The 27,063-nt window shown below is 34.3% G+C and overlaps 1 protein-coding gene across 1 annotated transcript in view; it reads right to left on the bottom strand.

Moving 5' to 3' along the window:
- LOC150097325 (forkhead box protein K1-like) overlaps positions 1-27,063 on the bottom strand; it is a 149,381-nt gene that overhangs the window by 30,532 nt on the left and 91,786 nt on the right. Inside the window, exons 3-4 of the mRNA XM_090406890.1 lie at positions 15,650-15,965; positions 3,693-3,886 (exon numbers count right to left, since the gene is read on the bottom strand). Coding sequence (XP_090263016.1) covers positions 3,693-3,886; positions 15,650-15,965 — 510 coding nt within the window. The remainder of the gene's footprint in view (positions 1-3,692; positions 3,887-15,649; positions 15,966-27,063) is intronic.

Raw genomic sequence — 27,063 nt, 5'->3', positions numbered from 1 at the left:
ATCAACTGAAATCCTGTATGACCCTTTCAGAAGTTTGTAAGTTGCAATCATATCACCCTCTTTCTCCTGTTTGCTAGTATCTGCAGTTTACAAATACTTAATCTGTCATCATAATTAGTATTCCACAATCCTGATATCCTTATCCATAGTTTCTTAAAAATTTTCTTAAAAAAATATCACTGTTAAAAATGATATCAACACTTTCCTTTGCACTCTCTCTACTGTATCAGAATCATAACAAAAACCAGACATGCACACATTAGTCAAAGCGTTTCAGAATTGCAATATCTTTTGAGTTTTGTTTGTAATCTTTCCTCAATTTTTGAGCTTTTTCAACAACCTCTAGAATATCTTGCTACCTTCTTGATATTTATTTTCTCACCAAAGCCTTCCTATGACTTTTGTTTAGCTAGTTTTACACAGTGTTTAGCTTTCTTACATGTGTCTCTGTATTCTCTAAAAGCACAAGCTAACTTATTTGCCAGGAACTTTGCATTTATTTTCCTTCACTGCCTCTTTAACTTCTTGTGTTCACCATGGAGTTCTGATTTTTCTATCCTTGCAGACAGCCTCACAACTGCCTCTCTGGATGAGTCATTCAATGTTTTCTTCAGGATTTGCCACTGAATCTCCAAGGTTTGGTTTCTGTTCTCAAACTTTTTCATTTTTCTTGAATAATGTTTGTGTATTTTAGTATATAGTTCACATCTGAGAGCTGCTCAACTTTTTGCTTTAAAATTTTCTTACATGTTTTTCTTTTCAATATGAAATTCAATTTTATCCTGCTCAAGACTAAATAGTGATCACTTCCAATTTCAAACCCTCTGTACACTCTAGTGTCCTGCACCGTGAGAAAACATCACTATCAACAATAACATAGTCAATGAGACATTTCTTATTCCTTGCCTCTTCTCTCCATGTGAATTTGTGTACATTTTTATGTTGAAACATTGTGTTAGTAATAACCAGTCCATGTCCTGAGCAGAAATCCAACAAGTGTTTGCATTATTATTAGCTTTGCTCTTTTCTCCAAATTTTCCCAAAATATTTTTGTATGTCTGACAATCATTTCTTATTCTGCTATTTAGATCCCCAACAAGGACCAACTTTTCCTTTTTCATTGTGTCAGTAGCTTTCTCTAAAGCCTCAAAAAATTCCTCCACTTCTACCTTAATAGAATCTTCTGTGGGATCATAGGCATTAATAAGTCTCATTGTCCAGTTCCTAATTCTGATATTTGCCCACATCACTCTACTTGATATTGCCTGCCATTCAAGAAGATTAGCCTCGTATTTAGCGTTGAATACTATAGCTACTTCTTTTCCCTGATTGTTATTGCCTGAATATATCCTTTTGTATTTATTGCTCAGAGAGATCTCACCAGTTTTTGTCTTTTTTTTCATTCAGTAACCCCTATTATGTCGATCTGATACTTATCCAATTCCCCAGCTAGCTGCATTTCTTCGCCATTCAGGCTTCTTATGGTGATAGTACAGATCTTGAACTCTGGGGATGTTGAGTTAGGGTGTTTTTTTTATCATTGATGTTGATTTATTTATTGCTGTTGTTGTTGGTATCATGTTATTTGTTACAGAAGTTATTCAATTTAGTAAAGAATCCAGTGGCATTGCATGCCCATTTAGGTTGGATGTGCTGTGGCTTATGCAACCTGCACTACAAAAAATTCATGTCAATTTGACCGTAAGATTGCAATTTTATTGATGCATGAAAGTTTTAAGAGTGCATAGCACATCAATATGCTCATCTTAATTGGCAATGGAATTAATTGCAGGATAACTTTGGATACCTTAATTTATTAATTAATATAAATTTTCAACATTGAAAGCATAAAGGTCAAATGAACAACAGCTATGCTTCACATGCACCGTTTATGTGATATGCACTAAGGGTTTACGCTTTGTGGTGAGATTAGATTATCTTTGGCAAATACTAAAGTGAGACAGATAATTCGAATTTTGATATGATTTTTAAATACAGCCATATAATATGCACAGAAACCAAAAAAAGTAATCACTTGGTAAATTATTATTTTTCCAGGTTGAATCAAAGAAAGGCTGATATAACTTGTTTTACTTATACATAGGTTCCAACCTCATTCAACTATAATCATACAATCTGCAAAAGCTCTTGCAGAAAAATGGGACATTCAATACATTGTCAGCACTGTTTCCCCATTGTAAATATAAGCAAAAGGTTATAAATTATTTATAGAAATTATAAATATATATTAAAAACTTGTCCATTATGGGGGTCATAGACATGTCAGTTCACACTTCATGCATGTAAAACAGATGAAACTCAGAAAACAAAAACAGCAACTCATGAAAAATGATGACGTTCAATTGGATTACTTCACACAATAACCAATCACAGCCACTAACGATTTCTGAGTGCTATTGTCCCAGCGCGCACACCCTGCCTTGCTTTCTTGGCCATTTAAAACCAATGGAATGCTAAGAATTTGACATACTGCGCCATCTGCACATCAGTTTAAAGGGCTCAAAGGTGTCTGTATTTGTGACCAGACACCTGGGCTATTAATGTGAATGTGATGCAACGTTTATGCACCCAAAAGTGTCCTCTTCATTAAACATTAATATACTGTGTTATTTTAGGAATCACAGGTAGCCATTTATTACCATTAAAGACTCCCAATTAGGGGAGTCTTTAACAGTAATAAATGTAATAATAATATAATACTGATGATATTGCTATTCCATGGATGTGCACTGGACACCTAGCACACCCGGACTATTCATCCCTGAAAGAACCACAAAGACCTTGAACTGTTTATTTAGGAGTATAATATCATCTGCATAAAGTAAATTTCTGAATTGAATTTTTCTAATTTTGAAGATATTCAAACACAGGTCAGGTTTAATGTGATGTTTTCCTTCAGAATGTGATTCGAACAGATAATTAATAAGAGTGGAATTAGTGTGCTCTTTTGCACACTGTCTCCACTATTATTCATCAGTTTTTTCAAGCATTTCAAAGTTTTTTTTCTCTTTTAAACAGTTAATTTATTCTTCATTTCAATGAGAAAGCATCTCAAGTAACAGTTCAATAAAATGAATGATGTTTACGACTTTGTTATTTGTGCTAAACTTGAAAAAACATGACTCAAAGTAGAAAAAAAAAAAAAAAACTACTTACACAATTTTTTTTTTTTTTTTTAAACCAGATGAGGAGAAAGTCACTATTTAAGAAATGAACACTGTAAACTTCTACCAAGTCAAATATATAGCATTTATAACTGAAAATACTTTTTTTCAAAGTGACTGAACAAACAATTAGAATTTTTTCCTTTGCACATTCATTTATCTTTTTCGTGAAAAATCCATCAGTGACATATACCTAAAAAAAAAAAAATCCTATTTGTTTTCGTTATGTCCATAGCAATGCTCTGCATTTTATGGACACTCTGTCTAAAATTTTTCTCTGCACTCTTTAACCTTTTTATGGTACACATATCCATCTCTTTCTCTCTCTTTCTTATTGACCTCTTTCATTTAAAATCTTAATTCGGAGGATTATTTTTTTAAATCCCAAACATGAAAAGTTGCCAAACCTATATAACATAACAATGTGGTACTCGTGGACAAAAATTACACAATACTCACATAAAAATAAATTACATTGCTTTATTAAGATAGAGATTTTTAATGTACCTGGATGATAATCCACTATATGGTGTGCGGAAGCATGGACCACCACGTTGTCTCCTTTTTCTGAATGCCTGCTCAATAAGCTTTGTTTCTGATTGGGGATCAATCCTCCAAAATGACCCTTTGCCTGGCTCTTCTTGGGACCTTGGCACTTTGACAAAGTAGCGATTAAGTGATAGGTTGTGGCGAATGGAATTCTATAAAACAATAGGACAATCTGGTTTGACAACAGACAATTTTAACATTGTATTTGTAAATGGTTACACTGTTTTAATGCATTTTAATGACATTTGGGATTATTGTGGTATACTTATATCACATTCATAAATCGTCAAAGTACAAGATTACTATGATAAATTCTATTTTGCAGTGATTTGATCTGATTTGAAATTACACTTTTCTTTCCTTACATGAATTTCAGGCAACAAAAAAGGCTGAAAGCCTATTAGTACCATGAGTGAGATAACACTTCGGTAATCTGGACTTTCCCCAGAGACCTAACACAGAATTTTTTTAAGCCACTCAGGGGATTTAATAAGCAAGATGGTGATCTAACACCTGGTTACAAAATTATCTGCTACCTAAATGCTTTTACAAACATCCATGCTACAGTGGGATTTGAACCCACAGTATGATGGTTGGAAAGTGAGTGTACTATTCCACTTGGGCCAATAAGGTAAAGTAAAATGTTTGCCAGAATATTCCTATAAATCCATTCCATCATCAAAACTCATACTTGTTTCATTATTAGCTATATGAAAACTTCCTGTTTGCTTTGTTTTCTAGTTTGGTAGTTCACGTGTGCACCACAGTTGCACTATTATATTCCGCACTGAGAACACTGCATGGCCATTTTCAATATCTAAGTAAAACATATTAAATTCACATATTAGATTTAATTTAGGTCCTCTCAACAATTTGCTGAGAAGACTTTCATGTGAAACCACATGAAGTGATTTAGAAATGTTGAGTGCAACAGCAGGGGGTTTCTCCAAACTTTTCTAAGGCACGTGTTCAGAGATGGGTGATGTAGGCAAGATCTGCTGTGGATCTTGATTGGCAAAATCCATACTGGTGGTTGCCAATTAGTTGACAGTTCCCCAGGTATGTGAGCGTGTGACTTCACAAGTGTGCCAGTATCTGATAGCAGAGCTATGTGAGTCTGCCAAACTATAACTAAGGTTACTGTTTATGTGAGAAGAGTCTAGGATGATTTCTTTGGATTCAACTATGCTGCATATATGAATGTTTGATGTTGTATTCCAGTCTATTTCGTGTTGGCGGCCTTCATTATTTGTGCTCACTGAGAACAGGACATGGCTTGAGAGGGCACTTAATCTGGTTCTACTATAAGCGATGTCTTTCTGATGTTCTTTGAGACGCAGGAGGATGAACTTCTCAGTTTAGCCATAATATGGCTTCCCACAGTCACATATGGTTTTATATACACCTGGAAACTGAAGAATGGTTGTGAGCCTGTTTTGGTTGGCTTAGAATTGATCTGAGTTTAGGAAGAGCGGAAAAGCACGTTTTTATATTAAACTTTTTTAAAATTCTTCTTAGTTTCTGGGAGAGCGAGCTGATGTACAGTAAAGATATATAACCGTTGGGGTTGTCATGTGTCTCTGTGTTGTTTTGAGGATGGCAATATAGTTGTTTATTGATAGTTTTTGAAGAGTAGCCATTATTTATGAAGGCACTTGATCTGGAGTTCTTTTGAGATGTTGTAGTTCATTTTTTAGGTCCTCCTAATCTAACAATACAGACCTGGCACGATGAGCCAGAATGGAGATGATACCTAACTTCTGTGCTGGATAGTGGTGTGAGGACGCATGCAGGTATCTATCCGTGTGTGTTGATTTTCTGAAGATCTAGATTTTTAAGGAGTCAGATATCTTACTAAGTTTGATGTCTAAAAACGGCAGAGATCCATTTTCTTCAATTTCAATGGTAAACTTGATGTCTGGGTGGAAGTTGTTTAAGTGATTTAAAACAATGTGAAGATTATCTATACTATATTCCCAAATAAGGAATATGTCATCCATGTAATGGAGCCAGATTTTAGATTTAAGCGTAGCAGCAGAGATGGCCTTTTCTTCGAAATCCTCGAAAAAAAATGTTGGCTAGTACTGGAGCAGGGGGCTGCACATTTGCTAATCCCTTATTTTGTTTATAAATTTTTTTCTTCAAACTTAAAGTAGCCTGAATTAATACAATGTGACAGCAGAGCAAACATCTTTTTTGAGATCTTGTTACTTAAAATATTGAGAACCTCTTGAGTTGGACGCCATATCTGAATTCTTGAGCTTTATATTTTTAATTTTGAAGACAAAGTCTGTTGAATTTTTAATGTAAGAAGGAGATTTTCTTGCTAAACCTTTTAAGGAGAATGCTAGATATTTTGATAACTTATACGTAGGTGAGCCAATACTATCAACAATTGGCCTTAGTGGGCAATTATGTACCTTTGGAAGGCCATATAATCTGGGGATGAGTGGATGTAGAGATGAAGAGAAAGGCGTACGTTTCTTGGAAGTTCCATGGTGTCTTTTTTAGAAGGTTGTTGGTTCTATTATGCATCTCTCTCTAGCTCCGAGTATGTATCTGACTCCAATAACACTAAGATTTTGTTACGGTAATCTGTTTTATTTAGGAAGACAGTTGAATTACCCTTGTCAGCTTGGAGGATGATAACATATTTGTTCCTCGTAAGTTTTTTAATGGCTAGTCTTTCACCAGGAGAAATGTTGTCAACTGATAGCAGAGCTATGTGACAACACAGCTCTGCCATCAGATACTGGTGCACTTGTGAAGTGACACGCTCACATATGCCTAACAACAGAACTTTAGCCTGGACTTCAGTAGCTTCAGTTCAAACTTAATTCCAGTTCATAGTCTGTAGTGGTACAATGTTTCTTTATGGTATTTTTAATGCTTGCTTTTAATGTTCTCACGACTGAAGAAGTCAGCATTTCAACGAAACATGTTGTGTGTTAAATTAAATTAATTTGTTTTTCTAATTCACGGAATTCAGTCAGTAAATAATATGAACATATCTACATACCGAGCCAACATAGCTGATAATCATCATACCCCTTATGAAAGGATAAAATCCAATTTATAACAGCTTATCAGAAGACCCTCAGAAGCACTGTACTTTTTATTAACAGGCTTATCTTCTTAAAACTTCGTAAGTTCTTTTCTATCATTCCAAAATTCCTACAATTCAGGGAAGTCATAATGACAGAAAAGGCACATAGATTTACAAAAAAAAAAAAAAAAAAAAAAAAAAAAAAAAAAAAAAAAAAAATTAGAACTTTTATCAGAAAGAATTGGCGATACCAAACGCAATTTAGCTTTTCTTTTTACAAAAAAAATCATCTTTAGAAAATCAATTAGTGGCATCCTTAGACTACGTGTCATGGAACTACATTCAAGAGATAGGCACACGTCGAGCCTCAAGATGTCAGAACATTAATAAAGGTAAGCTAATTAGAAAATTTAATTCACTTAAATCAGCACAAGAACAATCCACCCTAACAATCATCATCATCATGAAGGCCTCAAAAAATTAGTCATAAACAAACAGTCGTATATTCTTAGTCCTGAAGAAGAACATATTGTCTCAAAAGTTCTCAATTTTGTACTTTTGCCTAAATCAATCCCTAGAGAATTGTCCCTCACTAAGATAGAGAAAGCTACTTGACTACTTCCTACTGCAGAGGCAAATTTACTTCACAAGGAAGCGATATTTGCAATCGACAATGCAAAATCTCCAGTTGACAACATTTCTCCTGGTGAAAGACTAGCCATTAAAAAACTTATGAAGAACAAAGATGTTTTCATCCTCCAAGCTGACAAGGGCAATGCAACTGTCGTCCTAAATAAAACAGATTACAGTAACAAAATCTTAGCATTATTAGAGTCAGATACATACTCAGAGCTAGAGAGAGACCCAACGAGAGACATACATAATAGAACCAACAACCTTCTAAAAAAGACCATGGAACTTCCAAGAAACATATGCCTTTCTCATTGTCTCTACATCCATTCATCCCCAGATTATATGGCCTTCCAAAGGTACATAAAGAAAATTGCCCATTAAGGCCAATTGTGGATAGTATTGACTCACCTGCATATAAGTTATCAAAATATCTAGCATTCTCCTTAAAAGGTTTAGCAGGAAAATCTCCTTCTTACATTAAAAATTCAACAGACTTGCAGAAACTTGAAACAAGAAAAGTGGCTAAAATAAATGACATTTATCTAAAGTTCAGAAATGTGACAGTATAAAAATTTAAGTTCTTACAGTGACGTATGCTTGGCATAAATTTTTCCTGAAAAGCAGGGGAATTCTTAATGAGGAAATGTTAAAAAAAATTGAAAGGAAAATTAGTGTTATGTTCAAATAAGATTTGCTCATCTTGAAAAAAGCAGGTAGTCAGGTTCCAAACACTATTCCTTTCTTGTGTAAACAGAACTTTATATGGAGAAATGTAGCTTACACTTAAGTTGCAAATCACAATTAAATTTAAAGGTTGCACAGGAGAATGGTTTGATTAATTCAAGCATTAAATAAAGTTGTATACCATCTCCAATGTTATCTATAATCTATACAGACATCATATTAAACAAACATACTGAAACAAGCCATATTAGGGCTAGTTCTTTATGCAAATGATGTTACCCTTCTTAGATAAATCTGATATTTGAATTATATAACCTATTTGAATTACCAACAGTATTCGAATTATATAACCTATAATATACTATAATAAAGTTGGTATGGAAATCAGCAATTAAAAACACTAAAACTTTGAAAAAAAGCTGGAAAGCAGAAAACATGAATGCATTTTCAATAGTGTGGCTATTGAACAGGCTATACATTTTAGTCATTGTGGCAATTTTTAGTGAATATGAAAAAAAAAATGAAATATGGAAACTGATGAACAGAATAAGTAAGGTTTATGTGGCACAAACTAGTTGAACACATTAATAAAGAACAAAAACTGATTTGTTCTCAAACAACCAAGCTGGCAATATACAAACGGCATTTAAACTAGTTTTAATTTGTTGATCTAAAAAGTTGATTGAGAAATAAAACAGCTGATCAGAAACTAGAGACTACAGGTATGAAAGTTCTGAGAAAAGGTACAAAAGAAAGAGTAAATAGATGGTATCAGTAGCAAGACCATATTAAAAATGAAATCTGAAAATAATTTAACAGAATAATTATTAATATTCTAGAATATGTAAGCAGAATTAATTTAAGACAGTATAGTACAGTATAATATGGTCATATAAACAGAGGAAGACAGAAGACAAGCAAAACAAGCATTTCAGCCAAAAACAGAAGGAAAAGACCTAAGTCAAGAAAAAAGTATAGGCTGATACAGTTCAAAGCATTTTGGAAGATAAAAGTGTAAGAGATAATAAAATCAGGGACATGACAATTAACAGACTAATTTGAAAGTTCATCTTTGAATGATGAGATATTATCAATACTACACACATGCAAGATACACTAACAATGTATACACTTATCTATTATGGACAAGCTGGAAGATCTGCAGCTGAAGAAAGAGACGAAATCTAAAACTACATAAATCAATATGGCAAAGACTAGCAGATCATGTACTTTATATATACTCTGTGTGTGTAGTATTACTACTACCTTCTAAAGAGTTACTTAGAAGTGAAAGATTTTGGGAATCACCATTTTCTCTAAATAACATTCTTAATTGAAATAAACTTGGATGATAAAAAAAAAAAAAAAAAAAAAAAAAAAAAACTGCCAAAGATCTGGGATTCATTCTCTGCCCAAAACAACAAAAGTGAATTAAATAAATTTTATTTAGTGGATAGCGTATTCGCTCTCCAGCCAAAAGGCTGCGGGTTCGAATCCCACATGGGCATGGACGTTTGTGATTGTCTGTGGAAATACCAGTGGTGGTCGGCAGTAGATGGCATTGGTGTAGCTGCAGTCAGTTGGTGATTGAATGGTGGAGATGGAGTTGTAGAGAAGGTTCCATCCCTCGATGAGTCCTTGGACTCCCTGGAGGTGTCAAATAGTAATAGGTAGCTATTTCACAAATTATTCAAGCAAGTGTCTTAATGAATATTAGATTGCAGAAATAAGTAAGCATGAAATATTCAATATATATCTCAAGAATCATTTTGTGACTGTTCTAATCTTGAAAATGCTTCATACTGGCAAAAATATTGGTAATAAAGTATTTACTACTTTTATCTGCTATGGTTTGATAACTATTACACAATGATTATGCACAACCAACACATGAGTCTAAAATATGTTTAGGTTAGCAAGAAGATTTTGCAGGATTAATATAGAAGGGAAGAGAGTATACATAGAGAGAGAGAGGCTGGGAAGTGGGTGAGGAAACAAAGAATGAAAGATCAACTTGGAATTTGTGTAAAGATGTGATGAAAAAATAGCAATGAGGAGAATTTTTTAGAGTGTTGGGTAAGTAGAATGAACTGCTGGAGTGTGTGTTGTGAATGATATGAGTCTGAATGAGTTTAATGTTCAATATAATAGATATGTTGATGGCTAAATGAGATCTACCACGATGAGTCTGTTGATTTGAAGGTTTGATACTATAATAGTCAGTCCTTGACTTATGATGTATGTGACTCGCAATCACTAATTATTACAACAGCCATCCAATTATTATGTTTGCCAAATGCCACCTGACTCCTGTAACCCATGGACTATGGTGTTATTTACTGCTTTCAAGGCATGTAAAGAAATACTTTTACTCAGGCTATTGCTGCTACAAAGGGTGAATATATCCAAGGCTTTTGGAAGGAATATAATATGCACTGTACAAAGAATGCAAATGCAGTATGAAGTGACGTAATGGTACTGAGTGTGTGTGTGTGTGTGTGTGTGTGTGTGTGTGTGTGTGTGTGTGTGTGTGTGTGTGTGTGTGTGTGTGTGTGTGTGTGTGTGTGTGTGTATGTATGTGTGGTGTTTAGAAGAAGTGGCTGAAAATAAATGTCCATATATTTATAGGATTCAACAAAGACAAAGTCATACAAGAAGTTGGTGAGAAGATAGTGCTGCCAGCTAAAGAGTTGGAGTTGAAGTTAGAGGAAACTGTGGAAGAGATCTCAGATTAAAACCTTAGAGCACAGAAATTTGCAGCAGCAGCAGAAGAGAGACAGCAAAACAACTGGCAGTTATACAATATACCTATGTTAATAAGGCAATTTGAAGGTGGTTTGAAGAAAGGGATCTCAACAAGGAGAGATTTAGCAAAGTAGAAAAATTATGCAAGTTTTTCTTTTATACATAGAAATTATGTAGAAAAGAAAAACAAACCTGTGCATACTAAATTGGATGTTAGGTACAAATTTTTAAAGAAGTCCATTCATGCTTTCATGTTATCTTATGAAGATGAGCCTAAACTTTCAAGTTATTCACCTAGTGAACCATCCTCAAAAAAGCTTTGTTGCAAATCCTGAATTTGAAGAATTTGTTGTTTGCTTAGCTTTCCCTTCTGATGAAGAATAAAGCAGCAACTTTGAAAAATTACTCCTGCTCCATGTGTTTCCAGCTGATTATTTTACTGGTAAGCAACAGAAACACTGTACACTCATGTTTCATTGCTTATTACAGCATGGTACAATACTGTACACAATAATCTATACATAATATACATAATAATCAAATGCAATATAACCCTTCTATAAAGAAGGGATATATGTGGAACTACAAGGCTGGTGATTATGGAAAGTTTAGGAGATTATAGCACACAATTAGGAGACAATTGTGTGCTATAATGTGGAAAGAGGAGTTGACTGGGAAGGATACAGACACTGTGTGGGCATTTTTGATCAAGAGCTATTTAACAACAGTATGTGTGTATTCCAAAGGTGAAAAAGCTAAACAAGACAGGAGTAAAACGGATGAATGAAGAGATTAAGCATGAAATCTGGAAGAAGACACTGTTGAGGCAACACAGGATGAATTTTGATAATGATCAGTTGTATGAAGAGTACAAAGAATAGATCAAGAAGGTAACTCGGTTAGTAAAAGCAGCAAAAGTGCAGTATGAGGAGAAATTAGATAATGAAACCTAATCTAAGAAAAATCCTAGTGAGTTCTTTCAATATGGGCAAGTAGGAGGGAAAATGATTAAGAAAAATGGATAGTTGATGACACTGGCAGATTGGTAACCAATGCAGAGGATATAGTTGAATTATTCAACGACCAGGTTACCAGTGTATTTCATCCTTGTGAAGGCAACATCAATAGAAGTTGGAATGTAGACAGCATGGTGGAGGAGGGACTGATGGTGAATGAGCAGGAAGTGTATGAAGAATTAAGCAAACTTGATGTTGACAATGCAATAGGATTTGACGGTATATTGCTACTATATGTCTTAAAGGAATGCCCTATGAAATTAATGGCACCTTTGGCACAATTATTTAACATGAGCCTTGTGACAGGGTGAGTCTTTAAGGAATGGAGGATGTAGAAAATTGTTCCACTTCACATGGGAGGGGTAAGATTAAGGACTACAAATTATAGACCAATCAATGTGTCTGGGATTGTTGCTAAGGTATTAGAGAAGGCGATACCAAGATTCAGAAGTATTTGATAATAGCAGTATTCTTTATAAAGGTAAACATGAGTTTCATAGGGAGAGGTCATGTTTTAGTAATCTGCTTACATCTTACAACAAGGTGACAAATTCACTTAATAAAGAAGATGCATATATAGTGAGATACTTGGATTTTTCAAAGGTCTTTGATAGACTGCCACATTACAAGTTATTAGTTAAACTGAAACTTGTGGGATCAGATAAAAACTATAAGCTGGATAGTTGATTGGCTGTCAGAAAGGTATCAGCAGGTTATATACCAAGGGTGGTAACCTTGGTATCAGCAGAGTTCCATAGGGATCTGTTTTGGAACCATTATTGTTTAACATGTAACAACTGGTTTCAATATAAATGTTTCCATTATAACATTATATGTTATAAAAATTCACAAGAAACTTGTAAGTTTTTTCACTTGGTTATCAGCTTCACATATCTTTTCACGACTTATGCAGAAGCTGTTGACTTCACATCAGTTGTTTAGTATCCCATAATGAATCAACTTTTACTGAGGCCCTCTCAGTTTGGCTAGACCAGGAAGAAATTGAAGTTATATCAGTAAAGGTTCTTCTCTTCTGCTTCCACATGACAAGCTAGTAGCTAAACTGAAACAGATGGGATTAGATAATAGACTAGTAAATTGGATTGCTGATTGGCTGTCAGACAGGTATCAGCAGGTTGCATATGGAGGAATGGTATCCCAAAAGAGGAAGGCCACTTCCTCTTTCAGGATATCCTGTGGCACTAGTGGAATGCCACAGGGATCTATTTTGGAATCAATTGTTTAATTTATATGTTAATGACATTGGGACTGGCTTAACTGGAGATGTACAGCTATTTGCTGATGATGCAAAGTTAGGAAGGGCTGTGAGTAGAGCAGATGTTGTGGCCTTGCAGGAGGATGTGAATAGAATTGAGTGGGAAAATGATTGGAGCTATTAGCTTAATGTTACAAAGTCTTAAAATTTGGTAGCCAAGGTTGGGATGCAGAGTATACAAATAATAGAGAAATTATGAAGGAGGTGGAGAAGAACGACCGATCTAGATGTGATGGTGGACAGAGACAAAGTTTAGGGGATCACACTGCTAAAATTGAAAGAACATCCTAACGGATTATAGCAATAATGAGGAAGACACTGACATGCAGAAGCAAAGAGGTTATGGTCCCCATGTATAAGGCTTTCATCAGGCCATATATGAACTATTGTGCACAGATTTGGTCACCTGATTTTCAGGGGAATGAGGATGTATTGGAAAAGGTCCAGGGAAGGTTTACTAAGTTAGTGTCAAATCTACAGATATAAGAAGTGATTGAGGGAATACAACTTACAGAACCTTTTGAATAGAAGAAGAAGAGGCCACTACCCAGACCGGTTTCAGCCTTTATTGAGGTCTCATCAGTGGGAGGCAGACCAAAACGTGGAGATACTAAGGCAGAAGCAATAGGAGAGGTCATATTTACCTATACAAGTTGCCAACAGGTGTACCACCTTATTATTGAATTACTCTGGATTTAGAGAAAGATGTTGGAAGTTCATTTTTCACTTGGTTAGACTATAATAAATTTAGTTTAATCCTTTTCCAAGTGTAAGCAAACAAAGTTTGCACCTGAAAATATCTTCAGGACTGAGGTAAGTTGCCTGGTGCAACACCAGGCAACTCCGAGCAAAGGTGGACCAAGCTCTCATCACTCCTTGTCTCAGCATCTCCCATAATGCAAAGCACATCTCCTTGCAGACATGGCACTATACATGTCGGAATTGCCTAGTGTTGCACCACCTTACCTCAGTCCTGAAGATATTTTCAGGTGCAAACTTTGTTTGCTTACACTTGGATAAAGGATTAAACTAAATTTATTATAGTCTAACCAAGTGAAAAATAAACTGCCAATAAACTTCCAAGAAGAAGAGGAGATATGACTGAGACAAAAGTTGGTGAGTGACTGTTAATTAATTAATTGTAAATTAATCTAGTGATTAATGTGGAGGAGATATTCATAGAGTAGAGGGAAGCAAGGATAGAACCAGAGGCCATCCATAGAAGCTGTGTAAGGAAGGTGTGAGCAGGAGAGTGCAAAGCTTGTTTTTTGCATGGAGAGTGATTGGTGAGTGCAATGCATTGCCTGAAAGTGTAGTGAGTGCAGAAATTGTGAATGGGTTCAAGGCACAGCTTGATGATCTTATGGCATGAGAGAGTATAGACCTCTTGCAATGAGTCCTTTGACTCCATGGAGTTCAGATATTAATAATTTTATAACTTGTAAATTTTCTCATTTCACAATAAACAAAGAGTAAAATTATTATATTAAAAATATAATAAAAACAAAGTTAAACATTTTAGCATTCAGGAAAGTTAACTGATAATATGTCCTTATGGTTCATATAGTAACTGTCAACTTAAGACCTTTATGATTTACAGTGGGATCGTCGGAATGGGACCTCATTGTAAGTTGAGGACTATATGCAATAAACAAAAAGCACTACATATTTGCATATCCAATGTTGATGATTCTGTTAATAACAAAATATAAAAAAAGATAAGCAAAGTTAACTCAATGATAATAAATGTTCATAATGCTAACATTATGAAAATTATAATTTTGAGCAAACAAGAATCTCACTTTATGAGAAACCTTGGCAGTTTCATCTGCAAACATAAATCTCATCTTAATATATATATATATATATATATATATATATATATAAACCTAAGGAATATGTAAATATTATTTTTAAATAAAACAATAAAGTAACTAACTAACCAACCAAAACAAAACTAACAGAATCATCAAAAATTATAAAAACAAAAGTTTATATTCTGCTTATTGGCGAGAAAACTTCTACGATAAGCTTTGATTATTATTTGAATTATTTTATAAAAGAAGTATCTGCTAATTACTATTTTTTTTTATCTCAAATAACCACTCAAAGCATAGCCATGTTATCACTTAAATGATATATGAGGTCCCATTCCAATGATCCCATTGTAAGTCATAAAGGTCTTAAGTTGACAGTTACTATATGAACATATAGTAATTGTCAACTTTTATGCTGACATATTATCAGCATAAAAGGGCTTGATTTCAGGTAAATCAAATCAGGATTTTTAAACCATTATCTAGCTCTAGCTGATCAGTAATCGAGTGGCCTCAAATTTAGCAGTTTTTGTTTGCTTCAAAGTTTTATTTGCTATAAAAAAATTGATGGACGGATAAAAAAAAAGCTGGCAGTTATATACAAAATTATTCATAATGAGATCAATATTTATCACAAAAGATAAACACTGCAGAATTTTTTGTTTCATTGAATTTACATAAGCTAGTTAATAACAAACCTGCCAACTTCTGTCAGCTGTCCTATAAAATGGATAATTTTTAGTGATGTATGAGTAGATGCCACTAAGTGTAAGCTGATGGTCTGAAGCTGAAGAAATGGCTTGAACAATTAGCTGTGCATATGAAAAAGGTGGTTTTTCTTCTCTTGTGCCACCAGAATCATTATTTGTAGGAAACTGCTCATTTGTCTTTTGATCTTGTTTGTCCACTGCTGATGCTGCAGCCACAGCATATGCTGCAGCTATGTGAAGTTCAGATGCAATATTTTGACGATGCATACCTCCTCGTGGACTAGCAGGACAAGAATTGGCAGCACTAAAATCAAATAAAATTCTTGAATATATGTGAATGCATATATTCTCACACACATAATATATATATATATATATATATATATATATATATATAAGATGTATATAATAATCATTATAATATTTGAACACTGCTTATATGTACCCTTTAAATGGAATAAAATACAACACAAATCAAAAATTGTGGATTAATTAAGGGATCTTCACTCTCCTTCCAGTCAAAACTTGTTAATAAAATTCACTGACAGCTTAGCACTGCAGAATAAAATGTTACAACCAAAATAGACAGTATAGCTTGGAGATGAAGTTTGTTAATTAAAAGAACACAGCACAGGGTCTATCTTCACCTAACCATGAACAATCACTGTGCAACTGAGGTGCATTCCTATCCCTTACTTATTATTCATATACTAACAGCATATGCATACTTTATTGTATATCTATATATATATATATATATATATATAAGCAGAGGTTGACTTGCATAAATTCAGACTTAAGCAAATTACGCTGAATGGGCTATAGAAAAATTGTGAATTATAAAAATTTTAATGTGCTATGTTATTTGAACATCACCAAACACAGTGTATGTGTTGTGCCTTCCTCAGTCTTGCTCTGAACACAAACATGCTGTACATTTTTAGTGTTTGTATTATTAGTATTTGAACTCTTACAAAAAACAATTGAAGAAGTTCAAGGGTATATCATACTACTAGGAGACCTTAATGGCTGGGTAGGGAATCAAGTAGATGAGGAAACGAAACAAGTGTTGGGATCACAAGGAGAAATAACCTGGAATAATAATGGAAAAAGAATAATAAACCTTTGCCTCACAAATAATTTAGTAATAGTGAATACTATGTTCAAGCACAAAGAAATCCATAAGTTTACCAGGAAAGAGCCCAGTAGAAATGAAAAATCTATAACTGACTACGCCATCATAAGCAGATCGTACTGGAAGTATACAAAAAATGCAAGAGTCTATAGAGGTCCTGAAATAGGCAGTGACCACTACTTATTAGTATTGGAAGCAATCCATAAAATAAAAGTTGAAAAATGTAGAAAAAGTAGGAAGGAAATAAATGTTAAGATAAAGACCTACAAACTAAAGAAAGAAGAAACAGCCATTGAGTATAAAAGTAACATAGAAGAGAAGATGAAAGAAATAGAAAAAGAGATATATGAAGACCAAGATGTAGAAAGCCTATGGTACAGGTTCAAAACGCTTCTTCTAGAAAGAAACAAGCAAAGAAATTTGTGGTGTATCCTTAAATAATAAACAGAAGAAATATAAACACCCTGGTGGACTGAAGAACTAAAAGAAATTAAAAGAAAAAGCAATTGTAGAAGGGACATATAACATCAAACTGCAGGTTGATAGAGAACTATATAACAACCGAAGAAATAAATCTAACAGATAAGCTTAGGTGTTGATGGTTATTCATGACTTATTTTTCACGGTATTAACAACACCACAAACACTTTTATCAACAAAGATGTTTTATTAACGCTTATATTTTGCTGATTTTCAACTCAGCATTTATGGATTACCAAAAATCCACAAAACTAATATTCCCCTATGCCCCATAGTTGATAGCATAGATAGTCCCACATATAAACTGGCCCGGCATTTAGCCAAGTCGTTTGTCCCCCTTACTGGCAACTCCTCTACTTTTGTAAAAAATTCAATCCATTTCAAAACACTGGTTAAAAATCTAATCCTAAAAGATTCAGACATAATGGCTAGTTTCGATGTCACCTCCTTATTCACCAATGTACCACTTATAGACACTCTTGATTTAATCAAGTCTAAATTTCCACCAGATATTTTTGAATTATTTCAATTTACCATGAATGAAGGTTACTTTACATGGGGGGGGGGGGAATTCTACAAACAGATTAATGGTACTGCTATGGGTTCCCCACATCGCTCCCCCGTTAGCAAATTTTTACATGGAACACTTTGAAAACAAAGTACTTACCACAGCTACATACAAGCCACAAGTGTGGTTACGCTATGTAGATGATGTGTTTGCCATCTGGCCCCATGGACAAGACACTTTGGATGCTTTTGTCACCTACCTAAACAGCCAACACCCCAAAATTCACTTCACAGTAAAAAAAGAATCAAATAACTGTTTACCATTTCTTGACACATTAGTCACCCGCCTTTCAGATGGATCACTATCTTTTTCTATTTACAGAAAGCCTACACACAGGAAGATACCTACATAAACAATCATATCATCATCCAGTCCAACAGTACGGCATTTTAAAAACACTTACACACAGAGCCAGAGCCATTTGTTTTAACGATACAGCTCTGACCACTGAACTCCAATACCTGCGCCATACGTTCTTAGCCAACGGTTACAATCCCTACAAAATAGATAAAATACTACATAGGCCCATTACTCTGCCCTCCCCTAATACACAAGAATACAACATGACCATTTCTATTCCCTATATCAGAGGTACATCGGAAAAGATAGCCAAAGTATTGTTGAAACATGGCCTTCGCACCACTTTCAAACCTCATGTCAAGCTGGCAACTCTGATCCGCTCGCCTAAGGATAAACTTCACCCTTTAGCACACCCAGGAGTGTATGAAGTTCCGTGTGACTGTGATTTGGCCTATTATGGGCAAACAGGAAGATCAGTGAACATCCGCCTGGAAGAACATGAAAGATACATTCGCTACTATGGCAAGTCAGGACTGGCAGACCACGCTTCGGACACTCCTTCACACAGGATTAGATGGAGGAAAACGAATGTGCTATTTAGGAGTCATTATAGATCTGAAAGATTATTTTTTGAGTCAGCAATGGCTTTGAAGAATTCTCCCAACCTTAACAAATATGGTTGCATTAATTTGCCAAAAATTTGGGAGACGGTTATCCTAAGAAAAACTCCTGGATAACTGCTGTTTTTTTTTTTTTTTCTTTTCTTTTCTCGTTAGAGGGCTCCAAAAAAATAGGACTTTAGATCTTTTGCAATTATATTGTTTCACTCACTCACTGTTGTGTTTACTTGTGTGTTGTGTTCTGATGATGCTGAGTTGAAAATCAGCGAAATATAAGCGTTAATAAAACATCTTTGTTGATAAAAGTGTTCGTGGTGTTGTTAATACCATGAAAAATAAGTCATGAACAAAGAAATGAAGTTGAAACCTTAGTGAAAGAAGAGAAAAGAAATGCTGGGAAGACTTCGGACATACTTTAGAACAAAATTTTAAAGGAGACCAAAAACTCTTCTATAATGTTTTGAAAAGAATGAGGTCAGAGAAAGAATGCCCCATAAAGTTTATCAAAAATAAGGATGGAAAGTTACTCACAAATTCCGAACACATCATGGAAAGATGGAAACAGTACTTCCAAGAATTATTGGAAGATGCAGGACATTGAAAAATAGAACCCTAAGAGCAAGACATGCAAGTAAAATAGAAGACCAAAGTGAGGAAATTCATGCAAATGAACTGTTAGCAGCAATAAATAAAATAAAACTGGACAAGTCAGCAGGCCATGATCAAATAACACCAGAAATGGTAAAGAATTTAGGAACGAAAGCCATAAAATTTCTTTTACACCTATTCAATGTCATATGGAAAAAAAGAAAATTATTCCCAAAGACTGGGAAGTAGCAATAATAATCCATTTAAGAAAGGAGACAACCGTAAATGTGAAAACCATAGCGGAATTTCGCTTTTAAGCGTTCCAGGAAAATTGTAAGCTCATATTTTAAAAGAGAGGCTCAGGAACCAAATAGAGGATAGACTGGACGAAATGCAATATGGCTTTCGAAAAAATAGAAGCATGCAGGATCTTATCTTCAGTCTTAGACAAATATCAGAGAAAACATTGGAATATGGAAAAGAACTACATGCATGTTTTATAGATTTTGAAAAGGCCTTTGACTGAGTTCCCAGACACTTAACATGGCAATCATTAAAAAAAAAAACAAGACAGAAGATAACTTAATAGCGCCATACAAAGCCTCTACAAAAGTAACAGAAATCATGTAAGAACCTGTAATAATAGATCAAAAGAATTGGAAACAAATGTAGGAGTGAGGCAAGGCTGTATCCTCAGCCCTCTTCTCTTCATTATAGTAATGGATGAAATTTTAAAGGTATGTCAAACAAAAAAGTTCCACCTAGGATACAGGAAACTGAAAGAAACCAGGATTTCACACATGGCCTTTGCAGACGATGTAGTGATCCTAGCAAATACAGCAGAAGATTTGCAATACAACATCAACATTTGGTATGAAGAAACAAAGAAAAGGAATATGACCATAAATATAAATAAAACTAAAACAACGATCATATCTAGAAACCAACCAAAACACACAATAAAAATAGAGAACCATCAACTGGAACAAGTCCACTCCTTTAAATACTTAGAATCATATATACAAGATGGTAGACTAGACAGAAATTAACAACAGGATAACCTGGAGAAGAAATCTGTTCTATGCAACGAAAGGCCCACTTCTAGATAAGAAAGAAGTCATCCAGAATACCACAATGACAATGTACCGTTCAGTATTTCTACCAACATTAACATACAGCTGCGAGTCTTGGTGTTTAACAACAGGAAATACAAATAAACTACAAACAACTGAAATGAAATATCTTAGGAAAGTGGCACAAAAAACAAAACAAGACTAGACTGAATAAGAAATCAAACTATAAGAGACAGTCTTCAAGTTGCACCTCTGAACCAATTCATAACACCAGCTCAAATGCGGTGGTTTGGGCATCTTAATCGAATGGAAGAAGGAAGAATAGCAAAAACTGTATACGAAAGTCAGAAAATAGGAAAAAAGAAACATAATCAGACCCAGGAAAGGTTGGCAAAAGGAAATTAAAGAAAAATTGGAAAAGAAGGCAATTAACTGTAAAGAAGCAAAACAACAAGCCTTGGACAGGACGGCATGGAAATCTCTTTGGCAAAATCTTGACACTTAAAAGCACAAGAGATCACAGATGAAGAAGAAGATTATTAGTATTATTACGTGACACCTCCAGGGAGTCCAAAGACTCATCGAGGGTACCTGCTCGACAACTCTGTCTCTACCTCAATTCACCAACTACACCAACACCATCCGCCACCACTAGTATTTTCACAAGCAATCACAAACATCCATGCCTATGGTGGGATTTGCTACAAATCTGCTGTAGCAAATCTTCTACAGTTAATGTCATTCTTATAATTATTTCTGATATTCAGTTAGAAAAAACAGCAACAAAATAATCATGTGCACTTTCTTTTGAAAAAAAAAAAAAAAAAAAAAAAAAAAAAAACACAAATAAAGAAAGAATATTGTAAATAACATGCCATTCTAAAATGATCACTCAATGAAAAAGAAACCACTACATATTTTCTTCTTATTATTATTTGGTATTTTCTTGTAATACAAAGAAAAAAATCACTGCACATTTATTGATAGTTTAGATACGTGTCATTTTTAAGTAACTATACTTTTACCACTATTTTACTAAAATGTATGAGCATTCTCCCCAAGTGATTTACATCTGTAACAATTGTCTTCTGAATGGTTTTGAAAATGAATTATTTGAAATATCTGCAGGATGAATAGGTGGGTAAACCCCCCCCCCACTGCTAGAAAAACGTTGAATGCTTATATAATGAGCATGCACTTTTTTTTTAAAAAATTCCAATCCTTCTTTCTTTCCTAGATAACCGGATCATATAATTTATAATTTTTTGACAATAAAAGTAACAGTTTTGAAAATAACTTATTTGAAATATCTGCAGGATGAATAGGTGTGTAATCTTCTCCCCCACAAAAAAAGGTGAATACTTATGTAACAAACATGCACTCAAAAAAAAAAAATCTATCCTTCTTTCTTTCCTAGATGATTGCATCAGATATTTATAATTTTCTGATAATAAAAGACTGGAAGATCCTGCTCAAGAGAAGACTCAACCCGTCTTAGACGGAAGAGAAGAAGATAATAAAAGTAAAAGTGTGATTATCATAAATCAATAAATTATTATAACAAATACTGTATCAGCTAAAAGAAATATCAGTATTTCTGTTTCGGATATAACTGAAAATGAAACAAGACACTGCTTGTTGAGGTTCTTTAGTGTGACTTCTGGGGAAGTGTTCTTTCTTTCTCAATAGCAATGAAAGTAATCTAACCTTTTAGCCTTTTCCTCCAGTTGAGAGGATTATTATCTGGCCTTTGTAAGAAATGTCTTAGAAAATTGAAAATTTTGCCATTTCTTAGAAATGACAACCAGCAGAGCAGCAGTAATAATATTTGAATTAAAAAAAAAAAAAACCGAACACTATTGAACTTTCTTTTTTGTGGCACACATGTAAACAGTTTTAAAATAGTGAAAATATAGCATAATATTTCTAAAGCTTATAATTTTAGCAAAAACTGATTGTAGATCGCAAAGAAATAACTGGAATGAAAAGTACTTGCTTCAACAGATACAACAATATTACAATATTTATTGCCTTGCTTCTTTTGTCAAAACAGTAAAATGAAGTAATAGATTTTGAATACTGTCATCAAAATTTTTAAATCAGTAGAAAATTGGACAAGGTAGTTATTCATAATTCAGTTCAGAAAGGGGTATAACTGGAAATCTTTGAAATTAGTATAAATTTGGAATCAGTCTGTATAGGATATCTTTCATATATTTTCAACAAATCTACAGTGGTTAAGCACTGGCTATTATAAGAGTATGCATCCCACAAAACACATCTGTTACAATTTCAAGCAGAAGGCGAATAAGTTTCTGCTGAAATATCACTGGATATAAATTTTCGCTATTAAAAAGTCTCACAATTGAAAGTAAGTGATGCAATTTAACATCATTTGCTGTTCATAGAAACAGAAATGCTCATTTTGAAAACTGAAGTATGACGATACATGTAATGGCATTGATGATTATGTTACCGCTAAAGCTCGAAAGCCGTTAATGTGCACATTACCTAGCTAATCTGCAGATTAACTGATTTGCTCCATTAACGTGCGGAATCAAGAGTTTTCCACATTTTACCTAGGTAATGTGCACATTAACGGCTTACGTATCGTTAAAGTTCAAAAGTTGGTTTCTCTCATTTCCTTTCCCTACTCCTTCCCCCCTCTCCCTCCACTTTTAGTTTGGTTTCGCCAGTGTCATATGTTTTGCAAATTCATTTCCTTAATTGTAATAATATTTTAAACCATTTGATTCTTTGTATAATAGTTTTTTAATTGATTGATGATTGATTCTATCAACTAATTTGTTGATTGTTTGATTGTATTAACTTGATTCTTTAGATATCAAAAAATAAATAAATAACATTGTGTTAATTTAAGCGTACAGAAACGTTGCTGTTGTTCCAGCAAAGATCTTATTTTCACTTTAACGAGTGCCTAGTAGGTAATGTGCAGATTACGTAGGTAATTTGAGAAAAGAAACAATTTTCCACACATTAACGGATCACCCTAGTTAATATGCACAATACCTAGATAATCTGTAGAATAACTGATTTCTGCACTTTAGCAGTAACAATTATATGATCCAGATAATGGTATTTTCCAACGAAAGAAAACAAAAGTTAGTATTTCATACTGATTTTCAATGAAATTCAAAAATTGCGCAAAAATAATTTCTGCAATATTGTCATTAAAATGAAGGAACATAAACTGTCTTGTTCCACTAATTTGAAGAATAAAAGAAAGCAAAATTATTACTACTAAATAAATTCATTGCAAAGGCTGATCTGGTTATTTATTTTCATTTTTATTTTGGGGAAGAGACAATAAATAAATTATGCAGCAAAAAAAAAAGTTCAAATATCAAAGGACAATGAAGGAAATTCCAAGTAACAAAGTCACACAAAGGTTTCTGCATGACAGTTAATCCACTAATGCCTTTACAACTGCTGTTAAGGGATTAATAGCAGAGAAGTTTGAACATTACTTTTTTTCTTGCACTACTCTGGTATATGAATATATGCATATCATGTCATTATGATGACATATTATGCATACAGATTTAGATACACTGCTGTTGTTTATGAACAACTCTTTCTGCTTTTATAAACAAGACATTATGTTGAAGTGCATTACATTCCTATTTTAAGGCTAATTTTAAAATATTACAAAGTGCCTCCATAGCTCAGTCGGTGTAGACGAAGCCCTTTGGTTGGAAAGACCTAGGTTTGATTCCTTTATCTGGTCTCTTTCGACTAAAGATGAGTTAGCAGGTCTCATATGGAGGTAGAGGGTTTTTTCCCTCTTGGGAACTCAGGTTTTTCGTCCCTCAGTAAAAGCAAACCGGCCCCATGAAACACATGATGCCATAGTAAAAAAGTAGCAGGTCTGGCGAAAGGCCATCGGGGAGTGTACTAACAAAAGTCGTATCGAATGTAACATGTGTACCCTGAATTAGAAGTGGGATAAATGCACAGAGGAAGAACTCACAGTTGAAAAATGAAACATTATTACTATTGTTATTATTTGTAGAGTGCTCATTTCTCACTAATAATAATTCTGTTTCTTAGTCATTTTAAAATATATGATGTAATTATCTGAGACATATCCTATATGGAATTAATTTAAATTTTATGTTCATTTTGAAGTATTCCAATCACAACTCCCCTCCTTCCTACCCACCACTCACAGTAACTGCATTATATCTACTTTTTTCTAATTTCATACTTTATACACATCCTGTGGGATGTATCCAAGACATGGTCTGAACGGCCAGACTGACCATAACCTCCATACAGCGTTTAAGCCCCACCATAAACTTACTATCCTTATCCGTTCCACCAAAGGTCAGCTTGCTCCCTCCTCTCTCGGTGCCTGGAGTATATAGAGTAACTTGCCTGTTAGCTGGCTTACTTCAGACAGACAGGCAGATCAGCAACCATCCAGTTAGAACACAAGTCATACATCTGCAATCACGATTATGGTCAATCTGGCCTTTATAGACCATGTTTTGGATACATCCCACAGGATCTCCTGAAAAAAACCACCATGCTCCACCATAGTAAATTCAAAAAAACAAAGACTGTTTTTTGAATCTGCATCTGCACTCAGGAATCACCTAATTTAAACAAATATGGTTGCAAAAAACTTCCCAAAATTTGGGAAACATTAATTATCAGGGATCCCTTTTTACATCTTAGGCCACCTACAAATGCCCATAAAGGGTGCATCACCTAAATAGGACTTTAGTTTCACTAACTTGTTTTACTCATCATTGTATTGTATTTGTGTGTGTTGTTACAAAAAGTTATTTGTAATCCCTGAAGATGTCTCTGTGACCGAGACAAAATATTTGAAGCATTAAAATTGGTTTTAATCCGTTCTCAGTGCTGATAATTATTATTATTCCTGATACCTCCAAGGAGTCCGAAGACTCATCGCGGGAGGACACCTACAACTGTCTCAACCATTACACCGAATCTCTACTACGAATCATCTCCAATCATCAACGCCATCTACCGCCCACCTCCACCACCACAACTAGTATATTTTGTCTGTATGCAGGATGAAAAACCCGAGTTTCTGGGAGAAAAGACCCTGCTACCTCCATATGAGATTGGCTAACTCACCTTCGATTGAAATCGTCTAGATAAAGATTCCTCCCGTCGCGACAAGAATCGAACTTAGGCCTATTCCAATCGAAGGGCGCAATGTACTGTACCGTCGTTCTTTCAATTGCGCTATGGAGGCACTTTAATATTCCATTAAACCTCTAACCTGAATAGTAATAGTTAATCTTACTTTTATTTGCTCTTCTTGAATGAATGAGTATAATAGAATATATTATTGAACTATTGTTATTATTATTACTATACTGTTATTATAGAATACAATTTACTTTATGATAACACAATAAGTTTTTTATATAATTTAATTAATATGCACGAAAAGAGTCCCTTTATCCCAATTTCAGTAAAATATTACTACTATTACTACTACTAATAATAATAATAAAAAACACTATTTCTTATGTTCTAAAGGTAGCCTGTTTCTTGTTCCCCCCCCCCCCCCCAAGTAATGTAAAACATGGTTCTCAATAAGGAATGGGGAAGAAGAGTAATCAACTCAGTAAAATGTAGTAGCAGACTGATAATGGTAAAACTAGAAGCAAAACCAACAAATATTATAATAATACAAGCTTACATGCCTACTAGCGATCACAGTGATGATGAAGTTGAGAGAGAGTATATGTAGATATTGAGAATCTAATCGAACTCACCAAAAAGGAAGATAATCTTATTGTCATGGGTGATTGGAATGCAGTCATTGGTGAAGGCAGAGATGGTAGAGAGGTGGGAAAGTATGCACTTGGATGCTGAAATGAAAGAGGAGATAGACTTTTGGAGTTTTGCCACCAATTCAATCTGATCATTACTAATACCTGGTATGAGGTACCAAAAAGAAGAAGGTATACTTGGAAAATGCCAGGGGATATAGGAAGGTACCAAATAGATTATATTATGACAAGAAATAGATTTACAAATCATGCAAAAGTTACCCAGGAGCTGATGTTGACAGTGACCACAATTTGGTTTAAATGAAATGTAATCTGAAATTTAAAAAGCTGTCACAACCAGGGAAAAGGACCAAATGGAACATAACCTGAAAACAGAGGAAAACCATAGAAACTATAAACATCAAACTGATGAAAGCATTAAAACTGGAGAGAGAGAGGGGGGGGGGGGAAAGAAAAACAAAGAGGGAAAAATGGACTCATTTGAAGGATACAATCATCAAGGCTGCCAATGGCTGCATAGGATTAAGGAACAAGCAAATAAAAAAGTCATGGATCACCCAGGAAATTCTAGATCTAATAGATGAAAGAAGGAAATACAAAACCTCCCTAAAAGAAGAAAGCAAAGACAAATATAAATATATAAAAAATATGATAAATAGAAAGTGCAAAGAAGCAAAAGAACAATGGTATACAGAGAAATGTAAAGAAATAGAAGATCTAACAAGGACTGAGAGAATCAAAAATGCTTATAACATTATAAAAGGAATAAGCCAGCAAAACAAGACAAGAAGTACAATTATCAAAAATAAACAGGAGACCATACTAATAGATAAGGAAGAA

Source organism: Typopeltis vanoorti, chromosome 17, assembly GCF_054136105.1.
Source record: "Typopeltis vanoorti isolate ZY-2024b chromosome 17, IOZ_Tvanoo_1.0, whole genome shotgun sequence".
Taxonomy (NCBI): domain Eukaryota; kingdom Metazoa; phylum Arthropoda; class Arachnida; order Uropygi; family Thelyphonidae; genus Typopeltis; species Typopeltis vanoorti.
This window is presented reverse-complemented; position numbering and strand designations above follow the sequence as displayed.